The sequence below is a fragment of the Pseudoliparis swirei genome, chromosome 17 (genome assembly GCF_029220125.1).
Source record: "Pseudoliparis swirei isolate HS2019 ecotype Mariana Trench chromosome 17, NWPU_hadal_v1, whole genome shotgun sequence".
Classification (NCBI taxonomy): domain Eukaryota; kingdom Metazoa; phylum Chordata; class Actinopteri; order Perciformes; family Liparidae; genus Pseudoliparis; species Pseudoliparis swirei.
The window spans coordinates 23,828,914-23,852,122 of NC_079404.1; the positions used below are offsets into that span (position 1 = coordinate 23,828,914).

Sequence of the window (23,209 nt, forward strand, 5' to 3'; positions counted from 1 at the left end):
TTCAGGTGCTCTCTGTAAACTAATACTTTTGACTTTTGTATGTGTACACTTGGAATTTAATTAATAAAAAAAGTTGGATGAGTATAAAAGTAAAACATAGAAATGTGGTGACATTTATCAAAACTAATCCAAAACCAACTATTTATAAGATATCATAACCATTACCCATTACCTTGGATGATAAAATCCTAATTTCACAAAAGGCAACATGACATGGTGTCTTTCGCAAAATAGCAAGATGCATTCATGTCCTCCCCGTAAATTAATACTTCCAACTTTTGATGAGTTTTGTGTAAATATGGAATGTAATTAATAAAAAAAACGTTGGACACAAAGTATAAAAAGAAAGATGGTGACATTTTATAAAAGATAACCCTATATTTTAGAGATAGCGTACACTTTTTATGCATTATCTACCAACCGGAATCTATAAAATCCTTACTCACAAAAAGGCAACACGACATGGCATCTTTTTTAGCAAAGCAGCAACAACAACAAAAAGACACCACAATCAAATCAGTTCAGTTAATTTGTACTTTATTAATGAATACTAAAATTATTTTTGCATTTCTCATCCAGAGAACATAATGTGCACTTTAATAAATTAATTTCGAAGAAATAATAATGTTAACATTGTCAAGATTTAAGGCCCAGTTGTGTAATAAATTACTGTTCAAGCAGTAGACAAATGGTATTAATACTTAATAGCCATGAAAGGTATTTAAAGTTACATGACTTAAGTGAACTGGATGCCCCGCCCACAACGAGCAGTTTGACTTCAACTATACAGGATGCTGTATGCTCTAGGCAAACAGGACAGATATAGCCCTGTGAAGAAAAAAACAAAATTAAATTCATATGCAAGAAAGGCACCCTTAAGCAATTTACAGATTGCAGAAAGTATCATGTTTAACGAGGTTCCCCGACCGGCTGAGTCCACGGGCTTTGGTTGGCCTTTTCTCTTTTAAGTAGCAAAGCTCAATCAGTTACTACGAAAAATCTATTGCAACATTACACGTTAAAATACATGTCACATTTTCAGGCTCCTTTAAACGCACCAAAAACAACAACAACAACAACTGTGCTTTCGTCGTAACAGCACGACGTCTGCGTGGGCTGTAGAATATTTTTAAAAATAAATCTAGAAGTGTTAACAACATCGTCATAGTAGATAATACTAACAGGATATTAATTTGCAAATTAAAAATGAATGAAAGGTCGTCATTGACGTATTAAAAATGCATTTTTAAGACCGCTGTGACGTCGTTGCCCCTTAAGACGTAAGCATGCAAAAACCAAGGCAGACGACGTTCTGTGCATAACTCTCCCTGGAGAGCAGTCAAGCAGCAGCATGTAGTGTTAGGACAGTTATCCATAACTCACAATCTGAATATGGACTAAATGCACCAAAATATAAATGTGTGCAAAAAAAAGAGAAGCTAATTATAAAAAACCTAAATGGTTAAATATGGTCGTTATAATTGATGTGTCGAGGAGGGAGAGGATGCACACTGCAGGTCCATTAAAGATGGACATCTTTATTTTGGGGGGGTCGGCAGAAGAGTTTAAAGACGCCATGCTCTGCATCCTCTGGCTGGTCTTGTTCGCCCCTCCCTCCCTCCCTCTCTCTCTCTACTCTTGTAATAATATATAAAATGTTTCGACATCGTCAGCAGCAGAATGGACTATCTCAAAATTACAAGTCGGACTTTATTCGTGTCTCTTTTCGTTGAAGGTGTTGGAGGCCGTGAACCCAGAACCCTCAGGGACTTCACTGGCGCCACCTGGTGGTTCACGCTGAGAGGTGTTTATTTGAACTTTTCACTCCCTGATATATATGTGTGTATATATATACACACATATATATACATAATATAGACACATATATATATATACATGTATATATATATACATAATATATATATATATATAAATTCTCAGAGGTGTTTATTTTACTCCCTGATTATATACATACATACATACATATATATCGGGGAGTAAAAAGTTAAAATAAACAGCTCTTAGTGTCAACCATATATATATATATATATATGGAGAGAGATCACAATACCATGTGACCACGTGACCATGAGACCACGTGATAGTTCTTCTCTTGGTTGTAGAACATAACTAGAGCTCGTTGTCTGAGGGTTTTGACCTTGACCTCTATTTATTTATGTACTCCATCTCTTCCCCTCACAGCGGTGTTCTCCTCCCTCTCGTGTGTCCATGCAGGGAAATGTGTAGAAAGTAGAGGAGGACATTTGTGTACATCGACCAAGAGAAAAAAGAGTGTGTGTGTGTGTGTGTGTGTGTGTGTCTCTGCATGTGAAGAAACGAGTTGCTGAACTTGAGCTCCTCTCTTGTTCTTTGGTTTTAGGTTTAAGTTTATTATGTTGGACCAAACTATTTGAAAAAATAACTTGTTTTTTGGGGGCTGAACCTTATAATTAGATTCATAAGCGAAGTCTAAGATGATCCTTTCTATTTTAAACGTCTCTAAATAATCTTTAGATAAAAATCAAAGAAATTCATCCTAAAGATTTTTGTTTGTTTTTTGCATTCGTGTATTTTTGCGTATTCTGTCTCATGTGAAAACGGCCACTTTCACTTCACTGAAAAGTGGACACAATCGTGTGTGTGTGTGTGTGTGGTTATGCCAGCTGGATGTGTGGCGGCTGACTGAGGAAGTCTGCGCTGGCCTTGGGGTGAGGAGGAGCCGACTCCCCCGCAGTGTGTAAGAGGTCCGAGGGCCCGCCGTCGGGCCCCTGGGACAGGAAGTGGAAATGTTCCCCCTCCGGGTCCAGCTTGCACTCGCTGATGAAGAGTTCTGTCCCGTCCCAGCTGTTGAGGTCACCGTGGGCGTTACCGGCGGCGGCGTGATTGGTCGAAGGCCGGCCGAGGCCGCGCACGGAGAGGCCCTCCCCCCCGAGGCCGCCTCCCCAGTCCGAAGGCGTCTCGTCCGGGCTGGGGGAGAGCAGCAGCAGGGGGTGGACCTCCAGGCCCAGGTGCCTCCTCCAGACCCCCTCGGAGAACGAGCCGGTCTTGACCCGCAGCGCCGCCCCTCTCTGGGCGTCCCCTTCCTGTCCGGCGTCCGGACCGGAGCCCACGACCGCGGAGGGGCCCGGGCTCCCCTCGTCCTTCGTGTCATCCGCGACGGACTCGGCGGAGCACCGCAGGTGGGAGGGGTGCACCGGGGGGGGCAGCCGCAGGGTGAAGCCCCCCGTTGACGGGTCGGGGAAGTGCGCCCTTCTGGAGGTACCGTCGGGGGTCACCGAGGTCGGGCAGGGGCTGTCGGGGGGCAGCAGGGGGGACGGGGACAGCGAGGCCGTGGACGGGGGGTAGGACGGAGGAGCGGAGTCCGGGGTGGGGCAGTCCTCGTCGTCGTCGTCGGGCGCCAGGACGAGGCGCAGGCCCCGGTGGTTGGCGCTCAGAGAGCGGCGGACGCCCCCACCGCCTCCGCCGTCCCCCGCCGGGTCCCCTCCCCGGGGCGAGGGGGGGTCCCTGGTGGTCTGGTAGTCGGGGCGGCGGTGCTGGTGGTTGTCCAGCTCAAACAGGGGCAGCGAGGACAGGGTGAGCGCCGCCGGGCCTTTCTGGAGCACCTGGCGGTAAATGTCCAGCAAGGAGTCCAACTTTGACTCAATGGACGTCACCTGAGGAGGAGACAAAGGATGAGAGGGCTGCAAAGACCACCACAGACCACCACAGACCACCAGAGACCACCAGAGACCACCAGAGACCAGCAGAGACCACCACAGACCACCACAGACCACCAGAGACCACCTTTTACTGGGAGACTGATGCTTGTTCCCCGGGTGTGAAACTACAAGTCAATGTGGATTTCCGGAAGTTTATTTTGAAGAGCTGGAAGTTTATTTTGAAGAGCTGGAAGTTTATTTTGAAGAGCTGGAAGTTTATTTTGAAGAGACGGAAGTCTATTTTGAAGAGACAGAAGTATATTTTGAAAAGACGGAATTTTATTTTGAAACGATGAAAGTTTATTTTGAAAAGACGTAAGTATATTTTGAAAAGACTGCGTTCACGTGAAATAAGTAACTTTCGGGAAAGCTTTTAAACCTGGTGTTTATATTTATTTATAGGAAGATCAAGTCTTACATGTTTAAAGTAAACTTTGTTAATAAAGTTATTATTCGAGTAAAGTTTGTTATTATTATTTATTTATTTATTTAACCACTTGAATCACACTGAGATTAAACATCTGTTTTTCGAGGGTACCTGGAAATAATATAATAATATAATAATACAATAATATAATAATATCATAATAATATCATAATATAATAATATATAAGACATAATATTTGTTCCCACCTGTCGCTCCACCTTACACACCCGGCCCAGCATGCTCACGCCCTCCAGAGAGTCTCCGTCCGGGTGCAGCTTATCCCTCTTCTTATCCACGGGGATCTGGCCTTTACCCAGGATCTGATCCACCCTGACACACACACACACACACATGCTGGTGTTAATACATTTTGAAAATAATGTTCTTGAAATATAAGAAGGCGCCGGAGGTTCATCTCAGGTTTTTCCAATTCTAAAGCGTTGGGAATAGAGTTAGTGAAACACACACACACATACATACACACACACACACGCTGTTATCACATTGCCGTGATAACAGCGCAGAGGACATGTTCCTGGGTCGGCCACCCAGGCCGGAGCCACAGCCCGGTGCCGGTCTGGAGACAGGAGAAAGACCGGGTCAGGTCCGCCCCCCCAGGACCCCCATACCCCCCCGACCCCCCAGACCCCACATCACACACACACTAAAGCCCTAAGGGCCTCATGCGGTCTGATGAAGGCTCAACGGGTTCCACGTGGGGCTGAGACCTTAAGCCCACGTTGGTTTGTCCCTTCTGGGCCGCTGTAGAAACGTGACTGTGCCTTTAAGAGGTCGGATTGGAAATCTTCTTCCTCAAAATACATATATTTTAAATATTTTTCTTCAGCAATCAATTAATCAAATTTTAAAAAAAAGATATTAAAAGGATCCGGTATCGCCGTAACGAGCCCCGTCCAATCACGACAGCCGATAGCGACGACGGCGGCCGTGTTGTTTGTTTACGTCTCCGGTCGGAGGAAGAAGAGTCCGTGATGAAGACTTTCTTTAAAGTGAAGTTATTTTTCCCCTAAAGACGTCGTTCTCAAGTATTCTTTCTCCACACGTTGAACGAGGCAAATCACGACAGCTTCCCGATGTCGGGCCAGGTCAAAGGTCAAAGGTCACATCCCTCCTAAGCCTGACGAGCCGCCCGTCAGATCCCAGGATTGACAGGTGAGAGTGTGATTGACAGGTGAGTGTGTGATTGACAGGTGAGAGTGATTGACAGGTGAGTGTGTGATTGACAGGTGAGTGTGTGATTGACAGGTGAGAGTGATTGACAGGTGAGTGTGTGATTGACAGGTGAGAGTGATTGACAGGTGAGTGTGTGATTGACAGGTGAGAGTGATTGACAGGTGAGAGTGTGATTGACAGGTGAGAGTGATTGACAGGTGAGAGTGATTGACAGGTGAGAGTGTGATTGACAGGTGAGTGTGTGATTGACAGGTGAGTGTGTGATTGACAGGTGAGTGTGATTGACAGGTGAGTGTGATTGACAGGTGAGTGTGTGATTGACAGGTGAGTGTGTGATTGACAGGTGAGAGTGATTGACAGGTGAGTGTGTGATTGACAGGTGAGAGTGATTGACAGGTGAGTGTGTGATTGACAGGTGAGAGTGATTGACAGGTGAGAGTGTGATTGACAGGTGAGTGTGTGATTGACAGGTGAGTGTGTGATTGACAGGTGAGAGTGTGATTGACAGGTGAGAGTGATTGACAGGTGAGTGTGTGATTGACAGGTGAGTGTGATTGACAGGTGAGAGTGATTGACAGGTGAGTGTGTGATTGACAGGTGAGAGTGATTGACAGGTGAGTGTGTGATTGACAGGTGAGAGTGATTGACAGGTGAGAGTGTGATTGACAGGTGAGTGATTGACAGGTGAGAGTGATTGACAGGTGAGTGTGTGATTGACAGGTGAGTGTGTGATTGACAGGTGAGTGTGATTGACAGGTGAGTGTGTGATTGACAGGTGAGTGTGTGATTGACAGGTGAGTGTGATTGACAGGTGAGTGTGATTGACAGGTGAGTGTGTGATTGACAGGTGAGAGTGTGATTGACAGGTGAGTGTGTGATTGACAGGTGAGTGTGTGATTGACAGGTGAGTGTGTGATTGACAGGTGAGTGTGTGATTGACAGGTGAGTGTGTGATAGACAGGTGAGTGTGTGATTGACAGGTGAGTGTGTGATTGACAGGTGAGTGTGTGATTGACAGGTGAGTGTGTGATTGACAGGTGAGAGTGTGATTGACAGGTGAGTGTGTGATTGACAGGTGAGAGTGATTGACAGGTGAGAGTGTGATTGACAGGTGAGTGTGTGAGTGACAGGTGAGTGTGATTGACAGGTGAGAGTGTGATAGACAGGTGAGAGTGTGATAGACAGGTGAGAGTGTGATTGACAGGTGTGAGAGTGATTGACAGGTGAGAGTGTGATTGACAGGTGAGTGTGTGATTGACAGGTGAGTGTGTGATTGACAGGTGAGTCCCGACCTGCTCTGCAGGCTCTTGATGCGACACAGCATGTCCAGGTGTCCTGCCGAGTACTGCTCGATGACGTCCTTCACGTCGTACGGGCGCAGGGTCTCCTTGAACTTCTTCTTCGCCACGTGGAACTTCATGATCCTGCACACACACACGCACGCACACACGCACGCACACACACACGCACGCACACACGCACAGGAAGCAAAATAAGAGGCAGAAGACGGAGGCTGAAGTTAGAAACCTGGATGTAATTGCTGCGACTGGCCACCAGGGGGCAGCAGCAGCGTGAGGACGGAGCCTCGTGGTTCTTAAGCTCAGCCTGATGGGAACCCGAGGTTCCCCGGGTTCTCCTGCGTGTGAGAGCTTCCACCAGGTGGACGGAGTGGATAATATTGATGTGTTAAATATTGGAGATCTCGTTTCCAGCTGCCATGTTTTCTTCTCTGGTCTAAATGGAAACGAGCTGACAGATGAGTCTGTAATAACAGGCCGGACATGGGAGGGGGGTCCCGCCCTGCACCCGACACCCTGGGAAAGCCCGGCCGGGGGCGGGGCGGGGGGTCTGTGTGTGATAGAATTCACCAGGAAACTACATTAAATTAAATGTTGTTTTTTCCCACATATGTGACCAAAGGTCAGAACCGAAACATTTTATCATAAATTTCAGGAAATTGATTTGATTTTTCTCCAAATTTAAAAAAAGTTGTAAGTGTGTCAGGTGACCTCGAGATTAGAGGAAACCACCACAGGTGACTCCAGTGTGGACGTTAAGTTAAGTTTATTATAGTGTGAAGTTAATAAATATGATGGTCGGGTTGAGAGGAGCAGGAGGAGCAGGAGGAGCAGGAGGAGGAGCAGGAGGAGTGATACTGGTGGGAAATGTTACATCTGTTGATGAAGAGGAGGAGCAACACTCTTTCTCTATTGGTCACATGTCCGTGTTTGATTGACAGCGTGATGTGTGTGTATGATGTGTGTATGATGTGTGTATGATGTGTGTATGATGTGTGTGTGATGTGTGTGTGATGTGTGTGTGATGTGTGTGTGATGTGTGTATGATGTGTGTGTGATGTGTGTATGATGTGTGTGTGATGTGTGTATGATGTGTGTGTGATGTGTGTGTGATGTGTGTATGATGTGTGTATGATGTGTGTGTGATGTGTGTGTGATGTGTATGATGTGTGTGTGATGTGTGTGTGATGTGTGTGTATAATGTGTATAATGTGTGTGTGTGTGATGTGTGTGTGATGTGTGTGTATAATGTGTGTGTGTGATGTGTGTGTGATGTGTGTGTGATGTGTGTGATGTGTGTGTATAATGTGTATGATGTGTGTGATGTGATGTGTATGATGTGTGTATGATGTGTGATGTGTGATGTATGATGTGTGTATGATGTATGATGTGTATGATGTGTGTGATGTGATGTGTATGATGTGTATGATGTGTATGATGTGTGTGATGTGTGTGATGTGATGTGTGTGTGTGTGTGTGTGTGATGTGTGTATGATGTGTATGATGTGTATGATGTGTGTGATGTGTGTATGATGTGTATGATATGTGATGTATGATGTGTGTATGATGTGTATGATGTGTGTGTGATGTGTGTGTGATGTGTGTGATGTGTGTGTGATGTGTGTGATGTGTGTGTGATGTGTGTGTGATGTGTGTGTGATGTGTGTGTGATGTGTGTATGATGTGTGTGTGATGTGTGTGTGTGTGATGTGTCTGTGTGTGTGTGTATAATGTGTGTGTGTGTGATGTGTGTGATGTGTGTGATGTGTATGTGATGTGTGTGATGTGTGTGTGATGTGTGTATGATGTGTGTGTATGATGTGTGATGTGTATGATGTGTGTGATATATGTGTGATGTGATGTGTGATATGATATATGTGTGTGTATGTATGATGTGTGTGATATGATATGTGTGTGATGTGTATGATGTGTGTGTGTATGATGTGTGTATGATGTATGTGATGTGTGATGTGTATGTATGATGTGTGTATATATGATGTGTGATGTGTATGTATGATATGTGATGTGTGTGATGTGTGATATATATATGTGTATGATGTGTATGATGTGTGTATGATATATGTGATGTGTGTATGTGATGATGTGTATGATGTGTGATGTGTGTGATATGTGTGTGTATATAATGTGTGATGTGTATGATGTGTGTGATGTGATATGTGTGATGTGTATAATGTGTGTGATGTATAATATGTGATGTGTGATGTGTATATGTGTGTATATATGATGATATGTGTGATGTATGTGTGATGTGTATAATGTGTGATGTGTGTGTGTGATGTGTGTGTATAATGTGTGTGTATAATGTGTGTGTGATGTGTGTGTGATGTGTGTGTGATGTGTGATGTGTGATGTGTGTATAATGTGTGTGATGTGTGTGTGATGTGTGTGTGTGATGTGTGTGTGATGTGTGTGTGTGTGTGTGATCACCTGACGGCTCTGATGACGGCCTTGAGCGGCGCCGACAGGTCCTCCACCGTGACGTCACAGTGGCAGCCTCTGTCGTCGTAGGATTCCTCCGCGCCGGCGTCCGCTGAGACAGACACGGACCGACTCAAACCCACGAGCAACAACAAGCCCGCCAGTCAAACTCATCGCACCGACAACTCGCCCCCTGATTGGTTCAGGATGTTTTGGACCAATCGGATCGGTCGTTTCACGCCGAATGAGTCATGAGAACATCTCACCGTCCGGCACCGCGGTGCGGGTCTGGCTCTTGAGCCTCAGCGACGGCCTGAACCGGGTCCGGTCGTTGAAGCTCCAGCTCTTCTGGACTTTGGCCGGGCTGCCGCCCATCAGCTCGCCGCCGCCGCCCGCCGCCACCTCGTTGCCGGGGGAGGAGCGCTGGCGGTCGTTGACGGACGTCTGGCGGCTCTTCATGCTCTGACCGCGGGGGCTCGCCATCCGGACCCGCTCCTTGAAACTCAACTTCTGGCTGCAGGAGGGGGGGGGGGGGGGGGTAAGAGAGAGAGAGCGAGAGACGCATCAACATTAACATCGATTCCCCCTCAGAGAATAAGAGCGCATACTTGTTTTCTCGTTACTCAGATTTTTAAATTTTTTACATTTTTACATTTATTTTTGAGTAATATCAAATATTTCCCAACACATTTTGAAAATTTCTTATTATTTTACTCTGAAAAAACACATAAAATGTTCGTGGTTAAAATGCTTTAAATTAAAATAATATATCATATTACAATAAAATCAAATAAATCTTACTGTTTAGAATATTAAGTGTAAAATGTGATGTTTAGGTCGTTGGTGACGTCACAGGAAGCGGAACATGTATCTGAGGCCGATGGACCAGCATGCAATGCAGCAGAGCTTCACTTTTCACAAGCAACAGTCTATCTTTTTATTATTTTTAAACACAAGTTGTTGTTTTTAATTAATATTCTAGACCACTTTGTGCATACAACCCTTCACAGCACATGGAGACGCATCTTCAGTCATATAAGAAATAAATACAGTGTTTATGTACAATAATACTGAAACAACCACACACTCTTCCTTATATGCAGTGAGCAGAGCAGACTATATACGTATATATATATATATAAATACATATATATGTATTTATATACATATATATGTATTTATATATATAAATACATATATGTATTTATATATATGTATATATTTATACATATTTATATATATATTCTGTAGTATGGAGCATGCAGTAAAATGAGGGCGTGCTTCAATAGTGCTAGGACAGAAACCGATGGAACAGAGAACGACAGAACACAGAACGATAGAACAATGAACGATAGAACAAAGAACGAAAGAACAAATAACAATTGAAGAAAGAACGATAGAACACAGAACGATAGAACAAAGAACGATGGAACAAAGAACGATAGAACACAGAACGATAGAACAAAGAACGATGGAACAAAGAACGATAGAACAAAGAACAATTGAAGAAAGAACGACAGAACAAAGATATGGAGGACTCAAAATGACTTAAGTATAAATAAATAAATGCATGAATAAATATAGGAATGAATAAATGTTTAAATAAATGTATAAATAAATAAATGCTTAAATAAATGTATAAATAAATAAATAAATGCTCAAATAAATGTATAAATAAATACAGGAATGAATAAATATAAGTTATAAATCAACAGGACATCATTAAATAAATATATTTCTGCATTTCTGTATTTCTTCATTTATTTATTTCTCTATTTATGTGTCCACACGTATTTCTTCATTTATGTATGTGTGACATTTATGTGTCCGTATATTCAAATGAGCTGGGCGGTCCGAACCTCTGTCTAAAGCATGATTGGTCACAGGAGTGTGATGCACCTGGTGTGTTAAGCTCTACTACTTCTGCCTGGCACATGACGCTGAAGTTGGCTCGCTCAGCTCACCGTTAGCAGAAGTTAGCCTAGACAGCTTTTTGACTTCAGCCGTTTATCAATTCCAAGTACACTGAGTACAGAGTCGTGTTCTTTTGGAGTCTGGTCTTGTGAGTCTGGTCTTGGGAGTCCGGACTCTCGAGGACGCAGGACGGTCTTTCTGGTCTTGTGACGTCACCACATCAACTGTTCTTGCGCATGAATTTACTCCAATTATTCACTGTAAAATACTTTTCAGTGGAGTAGAATGTGTTGCGGTGTTCACTGTTGTTTGGCGTAGGCTACGAATAAACGGTAATAAATATACAACGTCTCGTAGCTTTCCTGACCCAGGGTCGCTACAATATGAAGTTATGAATCTTAACCCACAGTCAAACTGACGTAACGTTATCTTTAAAAAAATAATAAACTCGTTGTGCTCTTTAGATCCTCCAAAACCTAATTATATCTCATGTTTAGCCGCGACGGAGACGTCAGAGCCAGCGGAGCATTTCAAAAAGTCCTGCCGAGATCAGGCTGCTCTCGGCGGCCACACAGCGCGCTGACCGCCCGGAGCTCAGAGGTCCCGCGAGCAGGACCTCAAATCTCCGTCGCATATCCTTATTAGGCTGAATCTCGATAAACCGACCACAGATTTGATGCTTAAACTACTAACTTCTCGGCTGAAAACATCCTTAAATTACATTCTGTGACTCAACAACAGTAGTATTTAGAATGTACAGACAAGAATGCATAATAAACGCTGTTCGTCTACAGATCCAAGTGCGAGGGATCGATTGCTTCTGTCTTGCTCCCTGACTTGACCAATCCTGTTCAACAATGAGGTTCGGACCGCCCAGCTCATTTGAATATACGGACACGTAAATGTCACACATAAATAAATGAAGAAATACGCGTGGACACATAAATAGAGATATAAATAAATGAAGAAATACAGAAATGTAGAAATACATTTATTTAATGATGTCCTGTTGAGTTATAACTTATATTTATTAATTTCTGTATTTATACATTTATTCTTGTATTTATTTATTTATACATTTATTTATTTATTTATTCCTGTATTTATTTATACATTTATTTATTTATTCTTGTATTTATTCATGCATTTATTTATTTATTTATACTTAAGTCATTTTAAGTCCTCCATACAAAGAACGATGGAACACAGAACATAGAACTTGAAGGTAAACTGGCTCCAGCTTAGAAACTTATATTTCCGACGCTGTTTATTAAATTCTAAGTAAAAAGAAATGAAAAATCCTTCAAAGAACAAACTTCTGGCCTCAAGAATCTAAAAATAGAAACTAAAGACGAGCTGGAACAATAAGATGTGGAGGGATTACTTATCGTTACCCTGGAAACTAAGAAATGATCGTCATGGCGAGCAACATCCCATAATGCTGCTCCACGTGCAGAAGGTTTCACTCCGGTGCGTCTGTATTAATGTGCATGCTTCTCTCTCTTCATCTCTTAAACCCCTTCTGATGCGTTACCACGGTAACGACGTTACAGGCAGCAAGCAGCAGACCAAGAGTCCTAAGAGAAAACGAGGGAACGAGGGAACGAGGGAACGAGGATGCTGGTTCTCTCGGTTCCCCTCCATGCCATTAGTCAGTCATTCCCACAGGCTATACTGGGCCGGCAGAGAGGATGCTGGGTACTGTAGTACCTCCTGAAGAGCCTCCTGCTACTGAGACCCTTCCTAGGAGGGAGGAGGGAGGAAAGAGATTAAAAAGTGGAGTTCAGCCCAGGAAGGAGGAGAGAAATCGTCCGCCGACAATATAGTTACCGCAGAGAGAAAAACTCACCGAGAAAAGAGAAGCGCCACAAAGGGGGAGGAGCTTATCCTGCAACAAGTCACATGTTTATGAGCCACGCGTCAGAGTCGTTAAACCGAAGCCGCCTCGGCTCTCAAACGCGACCGCGCTCTCCCCAGATGCTTCCACTCGGAGACAAATCAACAAAGAGCCGTCTCCTCGCCTCATGTGGTGAACCAAATGAACCGCGCGCGTGTCCCTGAAGGCATCGTCTCCTACCGTACAGTTCAAATACGCGGCGGGGAGTCGCTTTTCAGAGGTGAACGCAGCGTGGAACCCAATTAGGATTTCACACGTTTAATTAACTGTAACCAACTGCAAGGAAAGCCTGATTTAAGTGTGTGTGTGTGTGAGTGTGTGTGAGTGTGTGTGTCTTTAGTTTAAGAAGCTGCAGGCTCACAATAAGACTCCCAACTGTTGCCAAAGAAGCGCTGACTGTAAAAACTATACTAGCACAATTAAACTCACAACCCCCCCATCCTCCATTCCACACACACACACACACACACACACACACACACACTTTGCTCCGTCTCTCCGACTCGTGTTTGATGAGTTATATAAATACCGTCCCAATGGAAAAAGTGCGTCATGGTACTGACATGGTACAGACTCCTGTCTCTTAAGATGCACACACACACACACACACACACACACACACACACACGCACACAACCTTCCCTGTCTGAGAGTCAAGGTCGTGGAACATAAAATAAAGGAGAGGAGTCTGAGTTTAAAACCCCATCGCTGCCTCTCTTTCTTTCTCCACTAGTAAGATGGCGCGGCTGTGTCCAGACGCCGTCGAGGTAGCTCCGCGGAGATTGTGCGCTCTTTTAGTTTTTGTGTTTATTTTTAATGTTTTCTTTGCCACAAACACATCGACACTAACAGCATACGACCACAGCACACTTTTGGACATAAACTTTTGCGCAAAACAAGGGTTTTTGTCCACTTTTTCCATCGATCCAGCGTGGCCGGCAGAGATCGTACGAGCGAACCACATCAACAACAGTGGAGCCGCTACTACGGGAGACGAAAACATCGAGGAAACGGAGCGGAATTCGGAACAGACTGAGAGTTCAAGCCCACCGTCCACCTCTGCCCAGCATCCTTCTTGCTAACGTCCAGTCTCTGGAAAATAAGATGGATGATGTTAGGGCAAGGATCAGATTCCAACGGGACATGAGGGACTGTAACATCTTTTGTCTGACGGAAACATGGCTGACCCCGCTGGTGCCAGATCGAGTCATATGCCCAACCGAGTCCTTCTCTGTTTTCCATGCAGACAGAACGGAAGAGTCTGGTAAATCTAAGGGTGGAGGGGTTTGCTTCATGACTAACAACATGTGGTGCGACCCCAAGAACATTAAGACTCTTTCGTTCCTGCTCCGAACCTGGACCATCTGAGGATCTCATGGCGTCCATTCTACCTTCCCCCGGAGTTCAGCTCGGTCATCACCACAGCCGTCTACATACCACCACAAGCGGACACCGACGTAGCACTATCGGACCTACATGATGTGTTATGTCGGCATCAGAACAAGTATCCCGACGGCTGTGGTGGTGGCTGGGGACTTTAACAGGGCAAACCTAAAAAAAGTCATGCCGAACTTTCACCAGCACATTACGTGTGCTACCAGAGAGGAAAGAACGTTGGACCACTGCTATACGCCATTCAAGAGAGGCTACAAGGCTGTCTCTCCCTCCGTTGCAAATCAGACCATGCCGCCATTTTTCTGCTTCCGGAGTACCGACAAAAGATCGCGCGGGAAGCGGTAGTGACGAGGAACGTAATGCGGTGGTCTGACCAATCAGAGGCTGAGCTACAGGACGCTCTGCGTGTCGTCGACTGGGACATGATCCAATCCAGTTCCAGTGACGCCAGCGAGTTCTTGAAGTAGCAATGAGCCTCATAGCAACGCCGGACACCATCGCCCCACGGTAAAAGTTAGGGTCTTTCCTAACCAAAAGCCGTGGGTTGATAGATCCATCCGTGAAGCTGTGAACGCCCGTACTGCTGCCTATAACTCCGGTCTTGTATCCGGCAACATGGACGAGTACAAGGCAGCGGTCTATGGACTGAGGAGGCGGTGAAGAAGGCCAAGAGGAGGTACCGAGACAGAGTGGAATCACAGATGGAGCAGCGCGACACCAGGCGCCTATGGCAGGGGCTACGGACTATCACAGACTACCAGAGCAGACCCGCGCTATGGTGAGTGCCGACGCATCCCTAGCGGACGACCTGAACTCATTTTATGCACGGTTTGAGGCTAGCAACAACAGCGCTAGCTCGCCCTAACAACAACACCGTTAAGCGTAGCCGAGGTGAGTTCTACCGCTGGGGATGAACACACACTCTGTGACCGAGCACAGTGTGAGGAGGGCTCTGTTGAGGGTGAACACCAGGAAAGCTGCAGGTCCAGATGGCATATCTGGGCGAGTACTGAAGACCTGTGCTAATCAGCTAGCTCCAGTGTTCACCACAATATTCAACCTCTCCTTGGCTGAGTCCGTGGTCCCCGCCTGCTTCAAGAGATCCACTATTGTCCCTGTGCCCAAGAATGCTTCTCCAGCATGTATGAATGACTACCGACCGGTGGCCCTCACCTCGGTGGTCATGAAATGCTTTGAGAGGCTGATAAAGGACTACATCTGCGCCTTCCTCCCTTCCTCCATGGACCCGCTGCAGTTTGCTTATCGCCCAAACAGATCCACAGATGATGCTGTCTCCCAGGTACTGCACACCACACTCTCTCATCTGGACAGCCAGAGGGGGGGGCTATGTGAGACTGCTGTTCATTGATTATAATTCAGCTTTCAACACCATAGTCCCTCCAGCCTGGCCGGCATGCTGATTGAGCTGGCACTGAACACCTGCCTGTCTGCTTCGATCCTGGACTTCCTGACCGCCAGGCCACAGGTGGTCAGGGTGGGCAGACACACCTCCAAATCCCTCACCCTGAACACAGGATCCCCCCAGGGTTGCGTCCTCAGCCCTTACTGTACTCCCTGTACACACATGACTGTGTGGCCAGGTTCAGCTCCAACACCATCATCAAGTTTGCGGATGACACAGTGGTGGTGGGCCTGATCTCCGACAACGACGAGAAGGCCTACCTGGAGGAAGTTGCTGATCTGTCACTCTGGTGCCAGGACAACAGCCTCATCATGAATGTCACCAAAACTAAGGAGCTGATTGTGGACTTTAGGAGGGTACAACAACAGAGGACGTACTCACCACTGGGGATTAACGGGACTACTGTGGAGAGGGTGAGCGGGTATAAATACCTGGGAGTCCACATCACCGAGGATCTGACATGGTCAACGAACACAGACACTCTGGTGAGAAAGGCAAGGCAGCGCCTCCACCTCAGGCAGCTGAGGAAATTTAAAGTTTCCCAGAGGATCCTTCAGTCCTTCTACTCTGGAGCTGTAGAGAGCGTCCTGACAGGAAGCATCACAGCCTGGTTTGGCAACTGCTCCGCTCAGGACAGGAAGGCTCTGCAGAGAGTAGTGCGTTCGGCTGAACGCACTATTGGAACTACACTCCCCACCCTGCAGGACTTGTACAACAGGAGGTGCAGAACCAGAGCCGGCAGGATCATGAAGGATCCTCACCACCCCAACAACAGACTGTTTCAGCTGCTGCGGTCAGGCAGGCGCCTCCGTAGTCACGCTGCAAGAACAGAGAGACTGAGACGGAGTTTCTTTCCTCAGGCCATCAGGATTGTGAACTCCGACCTCACCAGGACCCCCACATAGACCCACACAACTGCCCCTCTTAGGCACACACACACACACACACACACACACACACACACACACACACACACACACACACACACACTTACTGTAAATATTGTGTTGTTTTTTATTGTAAATAGTGTGTACTTGTTGCCCTTGCACATTCCTGCTGAGCATTGCCACTTTCATTTCACTGCACACCCTGTGTGTGTATGTGACAAATAAAACATCTTGAATCTTGAATATTAATCAATAACCCAAGATAACGTTCCATTCATACATATTGATCCCTGATGTTCTAGTTTAAAAGAGTTTTAAAAATCAAAGCTGCAACTTATACTGGTTGTAAACGGGGATTCAACCGATCGGCCGGTCAATCAATATGTTGCAACCCGTTGATGGCTATAATCAATTAAATCATGAATTAAATCATAAATTATATCATAAATTAAATCATAAATTAATCATAAATTAATCATAAATTAATCATCAATTAAATAATCAATTAAATCACCAATTAAAACATCAATTAAATCATCAATTAAATCACCAATTAAAACATCAATTAAATAATCAATTAAATCATCACGCACCACTAACCATCAGCAAATAATTATTTATTGATCTGTAATCAAACGATGGAGGAAGCAACAAATAAAAATAGCCCAATCAAACTAGATACAACGTCACAGTCATTTGATTATAGGTCCTGTGTTGAGTGTGTGTGTGTGCATGTGTGTGTTTGTGTGTGAGAGAGTGTCATACACACCTGTAAGTTGTCTCTCCTTGCTCCTTCCTTCAGGAGTAAAGAGAGGAGGAGACAAAGGGGGAGGAGTCAGTATCCCGGCTGGTTGACAGAAGCATCACAACAGTTGTGTGTGTGTGTGTGTGTGTGTGTGTTCACTGACAAATATATAAGAAAATTAATGCTTCTGAACTAAATGCTGAAACTAAATGTTTTGTTTCTCTTTCTTTTTTTAACAATATTTTGAGAATTATTTTAAAAATAATTAAAATAATTAAAATGTTCTTTTGTTAAATGTGGATTTTTAATTACACGTATTGTATTTTTCAATAACAATAATTCCCAAAACTCCCAATATTTAAAGGCTTATAAGGGGCGGAGCCTAAGCGACCATGTCTGCTGTGAGGCGGGACCTACTTGGCGGGGCTGCAGGTGTGCAGCGCCTTCAGGTGAGGCTTCCAGGTAGCGATGGAAACCGAGTTCTCATCGGCGGCGTAACTACGCCAGACGCACTGCGGCAGAGGAGAGAAGGAAAGGATGAGGAAGGAAACAGTTAAGGGGGTAGGAAACAAATAAGTAAATGAGGAGGGGGCGAAGGAGGGAACACGTTGGGGCGGAAGAAACAGATTAAAGCAGCCAGAAACAGGCTGATGCGTATCCACTGTGACTGCTATCTATTATACATCTATTGAGGGATGAGTAAACAACGGGAAGGAGAGCGGTGAAGTCCCGCCCCCTTTCTGATGGACCAATCACGATTGAGGGGAAAAAAAGCGTTTGGTTTTGAATTGTCTCGTGAGTTGTTATGCACATTGTGCTAAATTATTAGTATTTCATGGCACAATTCAAACACAATACAACTGACCACCAGGGGGCGACTCCTCTGGTTGTATAGAAGTATATGCGTTATGTGTTAAAGCTGCATTCTCTCTCCTGACCACCAGGGGGCGACTCCTCTGGTTGTATAGAAGTATACGCTTCATATGTTAAACCTGCATTCTCTCTCCTTACCACGAGGGGGCGACTCCTCTGGTTGTATAGAAGTCTATGCTTCATGTATTAAAGCTGCATTCTGTCTCCTGACCACCAGGGGGCGACTCCTCTGGTTGTATAGAAGTCTATGCTTCATGTATTAAAGCTGCATTCTCTCTCCTGACCACCAGGAGGCAAATCCTCTGGTTGTATAGAAGTCTATGCTTCATGTATTAAAGCTGCATTTTCTCTCTCCTGACCACCAGGGGGCGATTACTCTGGTTGTATAGAAGTCTCTGCTTGATGTGTTAAAGCTGCATTCTCTCTCCTGACCACCAGGGAGCGACTCATCTGGTTGTATAGAAGTCTATGTTCCATGTGTTAAAGCCGCATTCTCTCTCCTGACCACCAGGGGCCGACTCCTCTGGTTGTATAGAAGTCTATGCTTCATGTGTTAAAGCTGCATTCTCTCTCCTGACCACCAGGGGCCGACTCCTCTGGTTGTATAGAAGTCTATGCTTCATGTATTAAAGCTGCATTCTCTCTCCTGACCACCAGGGGCCGACTCCTCTGGTTGTATAGAAGTATATGCTTCATGTATTAAAGCTGCATTCTCTCTCCTGACCACCAGGGGGCGACTCCTCTGGTTGTATAGAAGTCTATGCAGTTTCACGGTGAACACAAACATAGAAAATAAGGTTGTGTGTTCACACTGGTCCTCAGCTGCTGCAACAACATTCAGTCGAGGTGAAGTGTGTGTGTGTGTGTGTGTGTACCTGGATGAGGCTGGCGGCCGGGTTCCTCCTCTTCTCAAAGTGCTTCTGGCGGTGCTGCTCCTGCACCTTCAGGGCGAACCCCGACCCGAGGATGCCCTGCGCTCACAAGAACAAACACACACACACACAAACACACACACACACACACGCTCCTCCCGTTAGACCTCCGCAGCCGGGGGGGGGATCGAGCCGCCGGCCCCGGCGCGGTCCGCTCACCGCCGGCAGAGCGAAGAAGGAGATGCCCAGCAGGGCGAAGCCGGCCGACAGCAGGCGGCCCGTCCACGTCTGAGGCGTCTTGTCTCCGTAGCCGATGGTCGTCAAGGTGATCTGAGGGTCAGAGGTCAACGGCTCTCAGGGTGCACTCTGGAGTGAACGGGGACTTGTGTGTGTTGTATTTTATGTTTGTTGTATTGTGTGTGTGTCGTTTTGTGTGTGTGTTGCATTGTGTGTCGTAATGTGTGTGTCGTAATGTGTGTGTCACATTGTGTTGTGTGTGTTGTATTACCCTCCTGAAGTGTGTGTGTGTGTGTGTGTGTGTGGGGGGGGGGGGGGGGGGCTGGAGGACTCTCCCTGATGGACGGTGTCTCTGCGTTTCCTCTCAGGTGTGAAAGGTTCCAGAGATGAGAGGAAACAGAGCGGAGCAGCCGGCCAGGTGAGACTCCATCAAGCTCACCGGAGACGCTCAGGGGGTCCCTGTGTGTGTGTGTGTGTCGTAAGGTGTGCGTCGTAATGTGTGTGTGTTGGGTTGTGTGTGTTTAGTGTGTGTTTGTTGGGTTCTGTGTGTTGTGTATGTGTTCTATTGTCTGTGTGTTGTATTGTGTTTTGTATTGTGTGTGTTGTATCGTGTGTGTGTGTTGGGTGTGTCATATTGTGTGTGTCGTGTGTTTTATATTGTGTGTGTGTGTGGTATTGTGTGTGTTGTCACTGTTGTGTGTGTTGTGTGCGCTCACCGTTCCCCACCACAGGGCGTCGGCGTAGGTGGCGAACTCCTTGTTGAACTCTTTCTCCACCAGATAAACCAGGAAGGACGAGAAGATCAGGACCAGGAAGCCGATGTACCAGGCGGTCACCAGCTCCTAGGGACACACACACCTGGTGTGTTACCTAGTGTGGCCTCTAGGGGTCCAGACACGACCTTTAGGGGTCCAGAGAGGACCTCTAGTGAGTCCTGGTTCTCTTATCTATGCTAATCTCTAGGGGTCCCTCAAGGCTCCTTCCTGGGTCCCCTCCTCTTCCTCTCACTACTGGGGTCCCTCAAGGCTCCGTCCTGGGTCCCCTCCTCTTCCTCTCACTACTGAGGTCCCTCAAGGCTCCGTCCTGGGTCGCCTCCTCTTCCTCTCACAACTGGGGTCCCTCAAGGCTCCGTCCTGGGTCCCCTCCTTTTCCTCTCACTACTGGGGTCCCTCAAGGCTCCATCCTGGGTCCCCTCCTTTTCCTCTCACTACTGGTGTCCCTCAAGGCTCCGTCCTGGGTCCCCTCCTCTTCCTCTCACTACTGGTGTCCCTCAAGACTCCGTCCTGGGTCCCCTCTTCCTCTCACTACTGGGGTCCCTCAAGCCTCCGTCCTGGGTCCCCATTTCCTCTCACTACTGGGGTCCCTCAAGGCTCCGTCCTGGGTCCCCTCCTTTTCCTCTCACTACTGGTGTCCCTCAAGGCTCCGTCCTGGGTCCCCTCCTCTTCCTCTCACTACTGGTGTCCCTCAAGGCTCCTTCCTGGGTCCCCTCCTCTTCCTCTCACTACTGGGGTCCCTCAAGGCTCCGTCCTGGGTCGCCTCCTCTTCCTCTCACAACTGGGGTCCCTCAAGGCTCCGTCCTGGGTCCCCTCCTCTTCCTCTCACTACTGGTGTCCCTCAAGGCTCCGTCATGGGTCCCCTCCTTTTCCTCTCACTACTGGGGTCCCTCAAGGCTCCATCCTGGGTCCCCTCCTTTTCCTCTCACTACTGGTGTCCCTCAAGGCTCCGTCCTGGGTCCCCTCCTCTTCCTCTCACTACTGGTGTCCCTCAAGGCTCCGTCCTGGGTCCCCTCCTCTTCCTCTCACTACTGGTGTCCCTCAAGGCTCCGTCCTGGGTCCCCTCCTCTTCCTCTCACTACTGGTGTCCCTCAAGGCTCCATCCTGGGTCCCCTCCTTTTCCTCTCACTACTGGTGTCCCTCAAGGCTCCGTCCTGGGTCCCCTCCTCTTCCTCTCACTACTGGTGTCCCTCAAGGCTCCGTCCTGGGTCCCCTCCTCTTCCTCTCACTACTGGGGTCCCTCAAGGCTCCATCCTGGGTCCCCTCCTCTTCCTCTCACTACTGGGGTCCCTCAAGGCTCCGTCCTGGGTCGCCTCCTCTTCCTCTCACAACTGGGGTCCCTCAAGGCTCCGTCCTGGGTCCCCTCCTCTTCCTCTCACTACTGGTGTCCCTCAAGGCTCCGTCCTGGGTCCCCTCCTCTTCCTCTCACTACTGGTGTCCCTCAAGGCTCCATCCTGGGTCCCCTCCTTTTCCTCTCACTACTGGTGTCCCTCAAGGCTCCGTCCTGGGTCCCCTCCTCTTCCTCTCACTACTGGTGTCCCTCAAGGCTCCGTCCTGGGTCCCCTCCTCTTCCTCTCACTACTGGTGTCCCTCAAGGCTCCGTCCTGGGTCCCCTCCTCTTCCTCTCACTACTGGTGTCCCTCAAGGCTCCGTCATGGGTCCCCTGCTCTTCCTCTCACTACTGAGGTCCCTCAAGGCTCCGTCCTGGGTCGCCTCCTCTTCCTCTCACTACTGAGGTCCCTCAAGGCTCCGTCCTGTGTCCCCTCCTCTTCCTCTCACTACTGGGGTCCTTCAAGGCTCCATCCTGGGTCCCCTCCTTTTCCTCTCACTACTGAGGTCCCTCAAGGCTCCGTCCTGGGTCCCCTCCTCTTCCTCTCACTACTGGTGTCCCTCAAGGCTCCGTCCTGGGTCCCCTCCTCTTCCTCTCACTACTGGTGTCCCTCAAGGCTCCGTCCTGGTCCCTCCTCTTCCTCTCACTACTGGTGTCCCTCAAGGCTCCGTCCTGGGTCCCCTCCTCTTCCTCTCACTACTGGTGTCCCTCAAGGCTCCGTCCTGGGTCCCCTCCTCTTCCTCTCACTACTGGTGTCCCTCAAGGCTCCGTCATGGGTCCCCTCTTCCTCTCACTAATGGTGTCCCTCAAGGCTCCGTCCTGTGTCCCCTCCTCTTCCTCTCACTACTGGGGTCCTTCAAGGCTCCATCCTGGGTCCCCTCCTTTTCCTCTCACTACTGAGGTCCCTCAAGGCTCCGTCCTGGGTCCCCTCCTCTTCCTCTCACTACTGGTGTCCCTCAAGGCTCCGTCCTGGGTCCCCTCCTCTTCCTCTCACTACTGGTGTCCCTCAAGGCTCCGTCCTGGGTCCCCTCCTCTTCCTCTCACTACTGGTGTCCCTCAAGGCTCCGTCCTGGGTCCCCTCCTCTTCCTCTCACTACTGGTGTCCCTCAAGGCTCCGTCCTGGGTCCGCTCCTCTTCTCTCTATACACGTATTCTCTGGGTAAGGCGGTCCAAGCGGTCCTACCTTGCTGTGTGCATAGACCACCGACCCCAGCAGCTTCCAGGTGCCCCCCCGGCGGTCCATGCGCACCATGCGCAGGATCTGCAGGAACCGAAGGCTACGCAGCGCCGACGTGGCAAAGATGTTCTCCTGGCTGCCGGCCGAGACCACCGCCACCGAGGCGATGAGCACGATGATGTCTGGGGGGAGGGGTGGTTAAGAGTCACAGGGTGCACAACATGAGGCTCTTATTACCCAGAAGGCCGTCCTCCTGGAAGACCGCTCACCTCTAAGTGTTCGGCCTCTTTTCATTCCATCAGCGAGGCGGGGGACTTTTCCATATTGTGCCATACCATAATAACCCGAGCACGACTCGGGTCTCAGAGCACTAAAAGTCAATATGAAGGCAGAGGAAAGAACAAACAACCCCAGAGGGGTGTTGTTTGTTCTTTTTTCTTGAGAAATTGAACAGAATTACACCATTTATCTAAGCCAGGAGCTGTACATCGGTGGATTTACTCATATCAGACGGTCCTTAAACATCTCACGAGTGCCGAAGATTATAATTGTGATATTTCATCTTATGTCTTCCATAAAAAAAGAGGAGAGAAGACACAGGAGAGGCTGTAAGTACAGGTGTTTAAATA

The 23,209-nt window shown here is 47.4% G+C and overlaps 1 protein-coding gene across 1 annotated transcript in view; it reads right to left on the reverse strand.

Moving 5' to 3' along the window:
- Positions 1-516: 516 nt before the first annotated feature.
- Positions 517-23,209, reverse strand: part of kcnq5a (potassium voltage-gated channel, KQT-like subfamily, member 5a) — a 69,203-nt gene continuing 46,510 nt past the window's right edge. Inside the window, exons 4-14 of the mRNA XM_056435849.1 lie at positions 22,587-22,762; positions 20,017-20,142; positions 19,283-19,393; positions 19,067-19,162; positions 17,736-17,830; positions 17,343-17,369; positions 9,324-9,571; positions 9,067-9,169; positions 6,613-6,744; positions 4,333-4,456; positions 517-3,653 (exon numbers count right to left, since the gene is read on the reverse strand). Coding sequence (XP_056291824.1) covers positions 2,655-3,653; positions 4,333-4,456; positions 6,613-6,744; positions 9,067-9,169; positions 9,324-9,571; positions 17,343-17,369; positions 17,736-17,830; positions 19,067-19,162; positions 19,283-19,393; positions 20,017-20,142; positions 22,587-22,762 — 2,237 coding nt within the window. The 3' untranslated portion in view covers positions 517-2,654. The remainder of the gene's footprint in view (positions 3,654-4,332; positions 4,457-6,612; positions 6,745-9,066; positions 9,170-9,323; positions 9,572-17,342; positions 17,370-17,735; positions 17,831-19,066; positions 19,163-19,282; positions 19,394-20,016; positions 20,143-22,586; positions 22,763-23,209) is intronic.